The sequence below is a fragment of the Oncorhynchus clarkii genome, unplaced genomic scaffold, assembly GCF_045791955.1.
Source record: "Oncorhynchus clarkii lewisi isolate Uvic-CL-2024 unplaced genomic scaffold, UVic_Ocla_1.0 unplaced_contig_9595_pilon_pilon, whole genome shotgun sequence".
Taxonomy (NCBI): Eukaryota; Metazoa; Chordata; class Actinopteri; order Salmoniformes; family Salmonidae; genus Oncorhynchus; species Oncorhynchus clarkii.
Genome location: NW_027257925.1, coordinates 92,213 through 107,791, shown reverse-complemented (window position 1 = coordinate 107,791; position 15,579 = coordinate 92,213). Strand labels below are relative to the sequence as shown.

General features: G+C 45.1%; 1 protein-coding gene across 1 annotated transcript in view; it reads left to right on the top strand.

Annotated features, from left to right (window-relative positions):
* The window catches only part of LOC139393661 (collagen alpha-1(XIV) chain-like), a 243,447-nt gene that overhangs the window by 208,080 nt on the left and 19,788 nt on the right, over positions 1–15,579 (top strand). The window contains exons 41-46 of the mRNA XM_071142003.1: positions 3,096–3,149; positions 3,510–3,581; positions 10,552–10,587; positions 11,363–11,429; positions 11,576–11,764; positions 15,484–15,561. Of these exons, the coding sequence (XP_070998104.1) occupies positions 3,096–3,149; positions 3,510–3,581; positions 10,552–10,587; positions 11,363–11,429; positions 11,576–11,764; positions 15,484–15,561 (496 nt within the window). The remainder of the gene's footprint in view (positions 1–3,095; positions 3,150–3,509; positions 3,582–10,551; positions 10,588–11,362; positions 11,430–11,575; positions 11,765–15,483; positions 15,562–15,579) is intronic.

Here is a 15,579-nt window from a genome sequence, read left to right as displayed (position 1 = left end):
CCTCAACGACAGCCATAAGCTGACGACTCCCAAGATCCTCTGAGAACTTCTAAAATCCTATTCAAACCTCTACAGTTCTTTCTATCACTCTCAAGGGGTCAACACTGTTATCTAGATGTATACATGCCATGGATAATGATGGTGACGATGATGATGATGATGATGGTGACGATAATGATGGTGATGACGACGATGATGATGATGATGGTGACAATGATGATGATGATGATGGTGACGATGATGATGATGATGATGATGGTGACGATGATGATGACGATGATGATGATGATGCTTACAGCTAAAATGTTACAAATCATCTTAAGAGTCATTTTCATGAAGAATGGAACACTTTGCTGTACTGTAAATGATAGTGCCTGATTTGTCCATTCACTGTAATATTGGCCAGTTTCCAAGGACTCTGATGGAATATACGTAGCTGTACACCTCAGAAACCGTGAAGCTGTAGATGTAGAGGGGTGATCTGAGTTTGTAACATCTTTAAAGATGCCAAGAGAGATCAGAACAGAAAAACAATAGCCTCCTCTTGGGAATCAGTTAGAGCAACACAGGACATAATTAATCACGAAAGCCTTCTTCTCTGAATTAACTCTCTGTGTGACTAAACAAGACCAGGGATTTCCTTAGTCATTATTGGAAAAGGTCCCATTTTTGTGTGTTTATTTTACTTAATTATTACATAACCACAGTTTGAGACCGTTAGTTGACGCTGTATTTGGGCAGAAAGTGGCTTGCTTTTCTTGATTCTCCATGGTGATAAACCACAGTTCTGGGTCTGCTCTTCTTTATGGAGGAGCCCCTATGTCCAGCTCCAACCCCACTCCACAGCCCATCTTGGCGTTCACTACTCCCCATTCCAGCCCCACTCCACAGCCCATCTTGGCGTTCACTACTCCCCATTCCAGCCCCACTCCACAGCCCATCTTGGCGTTCACTACTCCCCATTCCAGCCCCACTCCACAGCCCATCTTGGCGTTCACTACTCCCCATTCCAGCCCCACTCCACAGCCCATCTTGGCGTTCACTACTCCCCATTCCAGCCCCACTCCACAGCCCATCTTGGCGTTCACTAGTCCCCATTCCAGCTCCAGCCCCACTCCACAGCCCATCTTGGCGTTCACTACTCCCCATTCCAGCCCCACTCCACAGCCCATCTTGGCGTTCACTAGTCCCCATTCCAGCTCCAGCCCCACTCCACAGCCCATCTTGGCGTTCACTAGTCCCCATTCCAGCTCCAGCCCCACTTCACAGCCCATCCTGGCGTTCACTAGTCCCCATTCCAGCTCCAGCCCCACTCCACAGCCCATCCTGGCGTTCACTACTCCCCATTCCAGCTCCAGCCCCACTCCACAGCCCATCCTGGCGTTCACTAGTCCCCATTCCAGCTCCAGCCCCACTCCACAGCCCATCCTGGCGTTCACTAGTCCCCATTCCAGCTCCAGCCCCACTCCACAGCCCATCCTGGCGTTCACTAGTCCCCATTCCAGCTCCAGCCCCACTCCACAGCCCATCCTGGCGTTCACTAGTCCCCATTCCAGCTCCAGCCCCACTCCACAGCCCATCCTGGCGTTCACTAGTCCCCATTCCAGCTCCAGCCCCACTCCACAGCCCATCCTGGCGTTCACTAGTCCCCATTCCAGCTCCAGCCCCACTCCACAGCCCATCCTGGCGTTCACTACTCCCCATTCCAGCTCCAGCCCCACTCCACAGCCCATCTTGGCATTCACTAGTCCCCATTCCAGCTCCAGCCCTGCTTTCTGGCCCTTCCTCTAGCTACACTTGACCTTCAAAAGGCCTCACTCTAGAGCCTCGTTAGGAGGTTTTACTGGGAGGTGTTTACTGCTTGACTGGGGGTTGACTCCCACACTGGGGGACTGGTCGTCCCACTCTGGCAAAGAGAATGGGCTTGGAAGCGGCCATGCTGAACTACAGAAAACCATAGAAAAGACAAGCCATAGCTCATAGATGAGGATTTGTGTTGGTTATGTGCCCATGAGGAACACTTTCTCTAATTGGCTTGTCCTGAAACACTCCTTGGGTTGTAGTGCAACTTTCAGTCGGTTCAATGGGGCTCCCGAGTGGCGCAGCGGTCTAAGGCACTGCATCTCAGTGCTAGAGGCGTCACTACAGACACCCGGACGTGATTGGGAGTCCCATCGGGCGGTGCACAATTGGCCCAGCATCGTCCGAGTTTGGCCGGCGTGGGCCGTCATTGTAAAATAAGAATTTGTTCTTAACTGACTTGCCAAGTTCAATAAAAGTGTAAATAAAAATAAAAATGTTTTTCCAGTCAAGCATCCGTTTAGTCGTGATGTGAACCTTGACAGACATTACGTTTTTGAAGCAAGGAAAGGCACATGGTTGTTGGTATCACTCTGGCAATTTACAAGGAAATTGAAAATGACAACTTTTGGAAGTTAAAACCATGTCATGACAGATTGTGTATTATTCGTGTTCACTCCAATCCAAATGATTGCGTGATTCTATCTTCATTTAATCGAGTTGAACTGCTATGTAAGCAGATTTGGGGGATTGTTCTCAATTGAATCATCGACTGGAGTTCACGCAACCATGCTGCACCATAATAGCCTGGAATACAAACGGAATATCACTCTGTTTCACTATAATGACACAACTAATGAAATGGAGCGATATTCAGTTTGAATACCAGACTAGCACCATGATGCCTTCTCACCTGCTTTCCTACTTGACCCATTCATCTGTGTGTCTGAAAGCTTCAGTATAAGTCTGGCTGGTTGAGTACGGTATCTCACGGACTCTTACAGTTTGTCACTGAAAGTGTGGATACCGTAGCCAGCTCCCAGAGGTCAGCCAGAGGTCAGCCAGACAAACATAACAAACCATTTAAACGCTGACTTGCTTACTCTTACTGTACACATTATCCTACCATTATCCTTAGTGTTGTTCTGGAGGGTTTCAGGCTATTTGGTTTTAACGCAGGATCTCTGCAGAATTCATTGGTGTTTTGATAATGGGAGGTTATGTTCAGTGTTCAGACTACTACTAACTGTATGAAGTGCAGTAGTTTGTGTTGATCCTGCCTGCTCTGTTCTAAGGGCCTGCCTGGGAAGGATGGACCACAAGGACAGCAGGGTACTACAGGGCCCGTCGTAAGTGTTGCTTTACCCCCCCCCCCCCCTCTCTCTCTCTCTCTCTCTGTCTCTCTCTCTCTCTCTCTGTTTCTCTCTCTCTCTCTTTCTCTCTCTCTCTCTCCTCTCTGTCTCTCTCTCTCGCTGTCTCTCTCTCTCTCTCTCTCTCACTCTCTCTCTCTCTCTCTCTCTATATATATATATATATATATATATATATATATATATATATATATATATATATATATATATATATGTGTGTGTGTGTGTGTGTGTGTATACAAATATTACGGTCCAATTCTTATCCATGCATGAAATGTGCATAAGTTGACTTAACTTGTAGTTTATTATTTCATCCTTGATCATTTGTCTCTCTACCAGGGCAGTCCTGGAGCCCCCGGGGCCCCTGGTGGAAGTGGCTCTCCTGGACCCCTGGGAGACCAGGGACCACCTGTAAGTAAACTACCTGATATTCAGACCCTTGGTTGGTTGTTTGACTCACCATCAGACCACCCAGGTCTGTTGAAAGAAGTTGATCAGGTTACGACAGGATTTGCATGGGCCAACATTTCCTGTCCTCTACCTGTCAATGGTCCCATATTGAGGGACCTTCCATGGTCTTCCTACACAATGTCCACTGTACTGTACATCCCTGAAATGGAAGAATATTCAATGTCTCCATCTGTTTATGGTGTCTTCAATGTCTCCATCTGTTGCTTATGGTGTCTCCATCTGTTTATGGTGTCTTCAACACCTCCATCTGTTGTTTATGGTGTCTTCAATGTCTCCATCTGTTGTTTATGGTGTCTTCAATGTCTCCATCTGTTGTTTATGGTGTCTTCAATGTCTCCATCTGTTGTTTATGGTGTCTTCAACACCTCCATCTGTTGTTTATGGTGTCTTCAACACCTCCATCTGTTGTTTATGGTGTCTTCAATGTCTCCATCTGTTGTTTATGGTGTCTTCAATGTCTCCATCTGTTGTTTATGGTGTCTTCAACACCTCCATCTGTTGTTTATGGTGTCTTCAACACCTCCATCTGTTGTTTATGGTGTCTTCAATGTCTCCATCTGTTGTTTATGGTGTCTTCAATGTCTCCATCTGTTGTTTATGGTGTCTTCAACACCTCCATCTGTTGTTTATGGTGTCTCCATCTGTTGTTTATGGTGTCTCCATCTGTTGTTTATGGTGTCTCCATCTGTTGTTTATGGTGTCTCCATCTGTTGTTTATGGTGTCTCCATCTGTTATTTATGGTGTCTCCATCTGTTGTTTATGGTGTCTTCAACATCTCCATCTGTTGTTTATGGTGTCTTCAATGTCTTCATCTGTTGTTTATGGTGTCTTCAATGTCTTCATCTGTTGTTTATGGTGTCTTCAATGTCTCCGTCTGTTATTTATGGTGTCTTCAATGTCTCCATCTGTTGTTTATGGTGTCTTCAATGTCTCCATCTGTTGTTATGGTGTCTTCAATACCTCCATCTGTTATTTATGGTGTCTTCAATGTCTCCATCTGTTTATGGTGTCTTCAACACCTCCATCTGTTTATGGTGTCTTCAACACCTCCATCTGTTTATGGTGTCTTCAATGTCTCCATCTGTTGTTTATGGTGTCTTCAACATCTCCATCTGTTGTTTATGGTGTCTTCAATGTCTCCATCTGTTTATGGTGTCTTCAATGTCTCCATCTGTTGTTTATGGTGTCTTCAACACCTCCATCTGTTGTTTATGGTGTCTTCAATGTCTCCATCTGTTTATGGTGTCTTCAATGTCTCCATCTGTTGTTTATGGTGTCTTCAACACCTCCATCTGTTTATGGTGTCTACAACACCTCCATCTGTTGTTTATGGTGTCTTCAATGTCTCCATCTGTTATTTATGGTGTCTTCAATGTCTCCATCTGTTATTTATGGTGTCTTCAATGTCTCCATCTGTTATTTATGGTGTCTTCAATGTCTCCATCTGTTGTTTATGGTGTCTTCAACACCTACGTCTATAATGTCTCCTCTGCCTCCCGCAGCAGAGCGGAGGACCAGAGAGAGAGATGAGCCAACTGTTGGTTTGATGATGGCCTGAGGCTGGTGACAGTTAATACAGCTGAATTCAGCCCATTCAGCCACTTCAGCCCTGGGCTAAAAGACAAGCATCGTTTGGCTCTGGAGCACACCATAAATCACAGGCCTGGGGGACCGCAGAGAGAGCCAGAGAGAATATGTGTGTGTGTGTGTGTGTGTGGCTGACAAAAAGACCCAAGGCTTTCATTGTTTCCCACACATCAAAACAGCAACAGCCTGATCCCAGCTAGATATCTGTCTCTACACATGAGGATCATTAGCCTGTGATCAGCTAGATATCTGTCTCTACACATGAGGATCATTAGCCTGTGACCAGCTAGATATCTGTCTCTACACATGAAGATCATTAGCCTGTGACCAGCTAGATATCTGGCTCTTCACAGGAAGATCATTAGCCTGTGACCAGCTAGATATCTGACTCCCACATGAAGATCATTAGCCTGTGACCAGCTAGATATCTGTCTCTACACATGAAAATCATTAGCCTGTGACCAGCTAGATATCTGACTCCCACATGAAGATCATTAGCCTGTGACCAGCTAGATATCTGTCTCTACACATGAAGATCATTAGCCTGTGACCAGCTAGATATCTGGCTCTACACATGAAGATCATTAGCCTGTGACCAGCTAGATATCTGTCTCTACACATGAAGATCATTAGCCTGTGATCAGCTAGATATCTGTCTCTACACATGAAGATCATTAGCCTGTGACCAGCTAGATATCTGTCTCTACACATGAAGATCATTAGCCTGTGATCAGCTAGATATCTGGCTCTACACATGAAGATCATTAGCCTGTGACCAGCTAGATATCTGTCTCTACACATGAAGATCATTTGCCTGTGACCAGCTAGATATCTGTCTCTACACATGAGGATCATTAGCCTGATCCCAGCTAGATATCTGTCTCTACACATGAAGATCATTAGCCTGTGACCAGCTAGATATCTGTCTCTACACATGAAGATCATTAGCCTGTGATCAGCTAGATATCTGTCTCTACACATGAAGATCATTAGCCTGTGACCAGCTAGATATCTGTCTCTACACATGAAGATCATTAGCCTGTGACCAGCTAGATATCTGGCTCTTCACATGAAGGTCATTAGCCTGTGACCAGCTAGATATCTGTCTCTACACATGAAGATCATTAGCCTGTGACCAGCTAAATATCTGTCTCTACACATGAAGATCATTAGCCTGTGACCAGCTAGATATCTGTCTCTACACATGAAGATCATTAGCCTGTGACCAGCTAGATATCTGTCTCTACACATGAAGATCATTAGCCTGATCCCAGCCAGATAGCTGACTCCCACATGAAAATCATTAGCCTGTGATCAGCTAGATATCTGGCTCTACACATGACGATCATTAGCCTGTGAGAAACTTCCAGCCGTGGGTTTGTTTGGATTACAATATGAGATGTTTGTGGCTGTTTTATAAGGGTTAGCAATGTCAGCATCCATTCTGTGGATGGATATGGTGGCAGCTGTTCGTGTTTCTTATTGTGTGCCTCAAAGCAGTTGGCTCTCCCATGTAGCAGTTCTCCCATATGGCACATTATGGTCTCTCACGTGGTTCCTCTGTCATGTTTCCTCTCTCGTGGTTCCTCTGTCATGTTTCCTCTGTCATGTTTCCTCTGTCGTGTTTCCTCTCTCGTGGTTCCTCTGTCATGTTTCCTCTGTCATGTTTCCTCTGTCATGTTTCCTCTGTCGTGTTTCCTCTGTCGTGGTTCCTCTGTCATGTTTCCTCTGTCGTGTTTCCTTTGTCGTGGTTCCTCTCTCGTGTTTCCTCTCTCGTGGTTCCTCTGTCATGTTTCCTCTGTCATGTTTCCTCTGTCGTGTTTCCTCTCTCGTGGTTCCTCTGTCACGTTTCCTCTGTCATGTTTCCTCTCTCGTGGTTCCTCTGTCATGTTTCCTCTGTCATGTTTCCTCTGTCATGTTTCCTCTCTCGTGGTTCCTCTGTCATGTTTCCTCTGTCATGTTTCCTCTGTCATGTTTCCTCTCTCGTGGTTCCTCTGTCATGGTTCCTCTGTCATGTTTCCTCTCTCATGTTTCCTCTCTCGTGGTTCCTCTGTCATGTTTCCTCTGTCATGTTTCCTCTGTCATGTTTCCTCTCTCGTGGTTCCTCTGTCATGTTTCCTCTGTCATGTTTCCTCTGTCATGTTTCCTCTCTCGTGTTTCCTCTCTCGTGGTTCCTCTGTCATGGTTCCTCTGTCATGTTTCCTCTCTCATGTTTCCTAGGTTCTCTGTCCCATCTTCTTCTTGCTAAGTAAAACCTTGTACTTCACTGTAATCTGGTCACATCCCACTAAAATGTTCAGACACTTGTCATAGCTGCCCTTTTCCACAGGTCTCAGGAGAGCTCTAGTCTGACTGGCTGTGTGAGTGTGTGTCTTGTCAGTGTGGTTGTCATGGCGACGAGAGGTAGAGGATCAGCTAGGGGCCACACTGAGCTCACTGAGCTCCACCTCTCTCCTCCAATGTCCACTCTTGGCATATCATTCCTGGAATATACTCTACACCTGACACACACACACACACACACACACACACACACACACACACACACACACACACGCACACGCGGTCAAAGTAGTCGATGCATGACTCTATGTTTCACAAAAGATCGAATGACCTCTCGCCTCAAATACTGTGGTCCAAGTTACATGCATGAATGATATCAGAACCGTTAAATGGCCATGATATTTATGAGAGCTTTCTGTCTCTGGTGTCTAATGTGTTAGCTCACATATGCATCCATTTGCTTTATGTGTTTGGCGAAGGAAAACAGACAGCTCACGGTCCAGCAGGTCATAGACCTCTCTAACAGTCACAGTGTTTCCACTACAGGGGACTAGGACAAGCTTTCCTAAACAGGCTGTGAGTCAGAACAAAAAGCACTTTGAAACTTAGTGGGAGAAAACTGACCATGCATACTCTTCCTTCCATTACAAAGAGTGTGTTTATAGTATATTATCTCTGTTACAGGGCCCTGCTGGTACCAAAGGATGTTTATAATATATTATCTCTGTTACAGGGCCCTGCTGGTACCAAAGGATGTTTATAATATATTATCTCTGTTACAGGGCCCTGCTGGTACCAAAGGATGTTTATAATATATTATCTCTGTTACAGGGCCCTGCTGGTACCAAAGGATGTTTATAATATATTATCTCTGTTACAGGGCTCTGCTGGTACCAAAGGATGTTTATAATATATTATCTCTGTTACAGGGCCCTGCTGGTACCAAAGGATGTTTATAATATATTATCTCTGTTACAGGGCCCTGCTGGTACCAAAGGATGTTTATAATATATTATCTCTGTTACAGGGCCCTGCTGGTACCAAAGGATGTTTATAATATATTATCTCTGTTACAGGGCCCTGCTGGTACCAAAGGATGTTTATAATATATGATCTCTGTTACAGGGCCCTGCTGGTACCAAAGGATGTTTATAATATATTATCTCTGTTACAGGGCCCTGCTGGTACCAAAGGATGTTTATAATATATTATCTCTGTTACAGGACCCTGCTGGTACCAAAGGATGTTTATAATATATTATCTCTGTTACAGGGCCCTGCTGGTACCAAAGGATGTTTATAATATATTATCTCTGTTACAGGGCCCTGCTGGTACCAAAGGATGTTTATAATATATTATCTCTGTTACAGGGCCCTGCTGGTACCAAAGGATGTTTATAATATATTATCTCTGTTACAGGACCCTGCTGGTACCAAAGGATGTTTATAATATATTATCTCTGTTACAGGGCCCTGCTGGTACCAGAGGATGTTTATAATATATGATCTCTGTTACAGGGCCCTGCTGGTACCAAAGGATGTTTATAATATATTATCTCTGTTACAGGGCCCTGCTGGTACCAAAGGATGTTTATAATATATTATCTCTGTTACAGGGCCCTGCTGGTACCAAAGGATGTTTATAATATATTATCTCTGTTACAGGGCCCTGCTGGTACCAAAGGATGTTTATAATATATTATCTCTGTTACAGGGCCCTGCTGGTACCAAAGGATGTTTATAATATATTATCTCTGTTACAGGGCTCTGCTGGTACCAAATGATGTTTATATTATATGATCTCTGTTACAGGGCCCTGCTGATACCAAAGGATGTTTATAATATATTATCTCTGTTACAGGGCCCTGCTGCTGGTACCAAAGGATGTTTATAATATATTATCTCTGTTACAGGGCCCTGCTGGTACCAAAGGATGGTTCTAATATATTATCTCTGTTACAGGGCCCTGCTGGTACCAAAGGATGTTTATAATATATTATCTCTGTTACAGGGCCCTGCTGGTACCAAAGGATGTTTATAATATATTATCTCTGTTACAGGGCCCTGCTGGTACCAAAGGATGTTTATAATATATTATCTCTGTTACAGGGCTCTGCTGGTACCAAATGATGTTTATATTATATGATCTCTGTTACAGGGCCCTGCTGATACCAAAGGATGTTTATAATATATGATCTCTGTTACAGGGCCCTGCTGGTACCAAAGGATGTTTATAATATATTATCTCTGTTACAGGGCCCTGCTGGTACCAAAGGATGTTTATAATATATTATCTCTGTTACAGGGCCCTGCTGGTACCAAAGGATGTTTATAGTATATTATCTCTGTTACAGGGCCCTGCTGGTACCAAAGGATGTTTATAATATATTATCTCTGTTACAGGGCCCTGCTGGTACCAAAGGATGTTTATAATATATTATCTCTGTTACAGGGCCCTGCTGGTACCAAATGATGTTTATAATATATTATCTCTGTTACAGGGCCCTGCTGGTACCAAAGGATGTTTATAATATAGTATCTCTGTTACAGGGCCCTGCTTGTACCAAAGGATGTTTATAATATATTATCTCTGTTACAGGGCCCTGCTGGTACCAAAGGATGTTTATAATATATGATCTCTGTTACAGGGCCCTGCTGGTACCAAAGGATGTTTATAATATATGATCTCTGTTACAGGGCCCTGCTGGTACCAAAGGATGTTTATAATATATTATCTCTGTTACAGGGCCCTGCTGGTACCAAAGGATGTTTATAATATATTATCTCTGTTACAGGGCCCTGCTGGTACCAAATTATGTTTATAATATATTATCTCTGTTACAGGGCCCTGCTGGTACCAAAGGATGTTTATAATATATGATCTCTGTTACAGGGCCCTGCTGGTACCAAAGGATGTTTATAATATATTATCTCTGTTACAGGGCTCTGCTGGTACCAAAGGATGTTTATAATATATGATCTCTGTTACAGGGCTCTGCTGGTACCAAAGGATGTTTATAATATATTATCTCTGTTACAGGGCTCTGCTGGTACCAAAGGAGACAAGGGTGAACGGGTAAGTTCACTCTCAGACCAATGCTTCATTTCAGACACAGTTTATATTCAAGTGGAGTGTAGGAATACTTCCGTAGCTTCAACCCTCAAATCAGGCATAATTGCAGTTTATCAGCTCTGGGATTAAGAGGCTCTCTAACAGCCCTGTGTCTCAGATGAAACATCCATCCCAAATGGCACCCTATTCCCTATATAGTGCACTACTTTAGATCAGAAAACCTATGGGTCTTGGTCATAAGTAGTGCACTATATAGGGACTAGGTTGCTGTTTGGGATGCAGGTGTCTCTTCACAGCTCTCTGCCTTCCTCCCTCGGTTTATAGCTCCACAGTGTGTTTTCTAGGAGTTCATGTAAGACCTGCTAGAACAGTTACATGTGAATCAAACCCCAGACATTCAGGTACACTGTGTTTATTAAAACCTTTTAGGGGGATGTTGTGCTCATGTTAAATAGCCTTGGATCAAAACCTCTTTGCTTCGTGAGATTAAAGCTCTGTGTTATTTTCTGGTCAGTCTCTTGGATTGTTGGGAGACTTCAACACAAAAGGCCCCCAGCCTCAGAGTTAGAGGTGGAGTGGAGTTATTAAACGCCCACACACACACACGCACGCGCGCGCGCGCACACACACACACACGCACACACGCACACACGCACACACACACACAGACTAGTTCATTAAACATGCCCCCTGGGAGTGTTCTCTGTGTGTGTGTGTGTGTGTGTGTGTGTGCGAACGTGGAGCTGTGTCAATCCAGTGCTTTTTGCTTGTTTTGTAGGGAGACCTGCAGTCTCAAGCTACCGTCAGGGCCTTAGCACGCCAAGTGTGTGAGCAACTGATTCAGAGTGAGTTCTCAACCCAGCTTTTTTCTCTCTCTTTCTCTCTCTCTCTCTAGATATTTTTGTCCATACATACTGTTCTCTACAACAATCTCTCATCCGACTCACCCCCAAACCTCTCCATCCCCTCCCCTCCTCTCTTCCTCCCTCAGGTCACCTGTCTCGCTACAGCTCCATCCTGAACCAGATCCCCAGCCAGTCAGTGTCTGTGAGGACGGTACCGGGACCTCCAGGAGAGCCTGGTCGCAGGGGTCTGCCAGGGCCACAGGGAGAGGGGGGGCCCACAGGCAGACCAGGGTTCCCTGGGACCAACGGACAGGATGGACGACCGGGGGAGAGAGGTACAGTACAGTGTTTTTATACATCATTATAAACTGGGTGCATCGATCCCTGAATGCTGATTGACTGACAGACGTGATATATCAGACCATATACTGTACCACGGGTATGACAAAACATTTTTTTTTACTGCTCTAACTATGTTGGTAACCAGTTTATAATAGCAGTAAGGCACCTCGGGGGTTTGTGGTATATGGCCAATATACCACGGCTAAGGGCTGTGTCCAGGCGCTCCGCGTTGTGTCTTACATAAGATCAGCCCTTAGCCGTGGTATATTGGCCATATACTACACTTCCTCGTGCCTTATTGCTTCATTAGAAGCCATTGGATGGCCATAACAAACCAGTATATTACCTTGCTATTGATTCCCTGGCCTGAACCAGTTGGTAGAGGATGACACTTCCAACACCAGGGTTGTGAGTTTGATTCCCTGGCCTGAACCAGTTGGTAGAGGATGACACTTCCAACACCAGGGTTGTGAGTTTGATTCCCTGGCCTGAACCAGCTGGTAGAGGATGACACTTCCAACACCAGGGTTGTGAGATTGATATCCTGGCCTGAACCAGTTGGTAGAGGATGACACTTCCAACACCAGGGTTGTGAGATTGATATCCTGGCCTGAACCAGTTGGTAGAGGATGACACTTCCAACACCAGGGTTGTGAGATTGATATCCTGGCCTGAACCAGTTGGTAGAGGATGACACTTCCAACACCAGGGTTGTGAGATTGATATCCTGGCCTGAACCAGTTGGTAGAGGATGACACTTCCAACACCAGGGTTGTGAGTTTGATTCCCTGGCCTGAACCAGTTGGTAGAGGATGACACTTCCAACACCAGGGTTGTGAGATTGATATCCTGGCATGAACCAGTTGGTAGAGGATGACACTTCCAACGCCAGGGTTGTGAGTTTGATTCCCTGGCCTGAACCAGTTGGTAGAGGATGACACTTCCAACACCAGGGTTGTGAGTTTGATTCCCTGGCCTGAACCAGTTGGTAGAGGATGACACTTCCAACACCAGGGTTGTGAGTTTGATTCCCTGGCCTGAACCAGTTGGTAGAGGATGACACTTCCAACGCCAGGGTTGTGAGTTTGATTCCCTGGTCTGAACCAGTTGGTAGAGGATGACACTTCCAACACCAGGGTTGTGAGTTGGATTCCCATGGGGGACCAATACAAAATAAGTATGGACTCACTACTGTAAGTCACTCAGGAGAAGTGTGTCTGGTAAATGACAGAAATGTAAAACACATTTTTTAAAACTTTCCTAGTTGTCTTTTCATGAGCTATTGTGTCCCTGGTCTGTCACTCACACTGTTGATGGAAGAAACAAGTCCTGGGTTGGATTGATCCTCCCCTCCTGCCCAGACCAACAGATCCAGAAACATCCTCATAGCTAGAGATATGACTGACCAGACCATACAGATCCTCATAGAAACATCCTCATAGCTAGAGATATGACTGACCAGTCTGAAACATCCTCATAGCTAGAGATATGACTGACCAGTCTGAAACATCCTCATAGCTAGAGATATGACTGACCAGTCTGAAACATCCTCATAGCTAGAGATATGACTGACCAGTCTGAAACATCCTCATAGCTAGAGATATGACTGACCAGTCTGAAACATCCTCCTCATAGCTAGAGATATGACTGACCAGTCTGAAACATCCTCCTCATAGCTAGAGATATGACTGACCAGTCTGAAACATCCTCATAGCTAGAGATATGACTGACCAGTCTGAAACATCCTCATAGCTAGAGATATGACTGACCAGTCTGAAACATCCTCATAGCTAGAGATATGACTGATAGCTAGAGATATGACTGACCAGTCTGAAACATCCTCCTCATAGCTAGAGATATGACTGACCAGTCTGAAACATCCTCATAGCTAGAGATATGACTGACCAGTCTGAAACATCCTCATAGCTAGAGACATGACTGACCAGTCTGAAACATCCTCATAGCTAGCTAGATATATGACTGACCAGTCTGAAACACCATTAACAGGGTGTCAGCCTGGTGTTAAACAGCACCATTAACAGAGTGTCAGCCTGGTGTTAAACAGCACCATTAACAGAGTGCCAGCCTGGTGTTAAACAGCACCATTAACAGAGTGTCAGCCTGGTGTTAAACAGCACCATTAACAGAGTGTCAGCCTAGTGCTAAACAGCACCATTAACAGAGTGTCAGCCTGGTGTTAAACAGCACCATTAACAGAGTGTCAGTCTGGTGTTAAACAGCACCATTAACAGAGTGTCAGCCTGGTGTTAAACAGCACCATTAACAGAGTGTCAGCCTGGTGTTAAACAGCACCATTAACAGAGTGTCAGCCTGGTGTTAAACAGCACCATTAACAGAGTGTCAGCCTGGTGTTAAACAGCACCATTAACAGAGTGTCAGCCTGGTGCTAAACAGCACCATTAACAGAGTGTCAGCCTGGTGTTAAACAGCACCATTAACAGAGTGTCAGCCTGGTGCTAAACAGCACCATTAACAGAGTTTCAGCCTGGTGTTAAACAGCACCATTAACCACCACTCCTCTGACTCAGCTTGGCAGGACTTGCTAGAGCAGGAGTTTGGCTTGGTTCAGCTTGGCAGGGGATGGTACAGCAGGGAAACCAAGGCATACTAATGGACTAGGTTGGGCACATCCACCAGAGGAAAAAGAACTGGCTTATTGAGTAGTTAATGCAATGATAGTAGAGGAGGACAGTCTGACTAGATGAAGACCAGACATAGTAGAGGAGGACAGTCTGACTAGATGAAGATCAGACATAGTAGAGGAGGACAGTCTGACTAGATGAAGACCAGATATAGTAGAGGACAGTCTGACTAGATGAAGACCAGACATAGTAGAGGAGGATAGTCTGACTAGATGAAGACCGGACATAGTAGAGGAGGACATTCTGACTAGATGAAGACCAGACAGAGTAGAGGAGGACAGTCTGACTAGATGAAGACCAGACATAGTAGAGGACGACAGTCTGACTAGATGAAGACCAGACAGAGTAGAGGAGGACAGTCTGACTAGATGAAGACCAGATATAGTAGAGGACAGTCTGACTAGATGAAGACCAGACATAGTAGAGGAGGACAGTCTGACTAGATGAAGACCAGACATAGTAGAGGAGGACACTCTGACTAGATGAAGACCAGACATAGTAGAGGAGGACAGTCTGACTAGATGAAGACCAGACATAGTAGAGGAGGACAGTCTGACTAGATGAAGAACAGACATAGTAGAGGAGGACAGTGTGACTAGATGAAGACCAGACATAGTAGAGGACAGTCTGACTAGATGAAGACCAGACATAGTAGAGGACAGTCTGACTAGATGAAGAACAGGCATAGTAGAGGACAGTCTGACTAGATGAAGACCAGACATAGTAGAGGACAGTCTGACTAGATGAAGACCGACATAGTAGAGGACAGTCTGACTAGATGAAGACCAGACATAGTAGAGGACAGTCTGACTAGATGAAGACCAGACATAGTAGAGGAGGACAGTCTGACTAGATGAAGAACAGACATAGTAGAGGAGGACAGTGTGACTAGATGAAGACCAGACATAGTAGAGGACAGTCTGACTAGATGAAGAACAGTGTACTGGCTATCAGAGAGTAACTAGGAGAATGTGAGAAGTTGCATGAGGACATGGTGACTTTCTGTTAAGGTCAAGGTCATATGTACTGTGTGTGTCGTCTGTCCTCAGGTCTCCCAGGAGAGAAGGGGGAAAGGGGGAGTCAAGGTGTGGGGACACAGGGCCCCAGAGGTCCCCCAGGACCACCAGGTAAGGACCCTTACATCC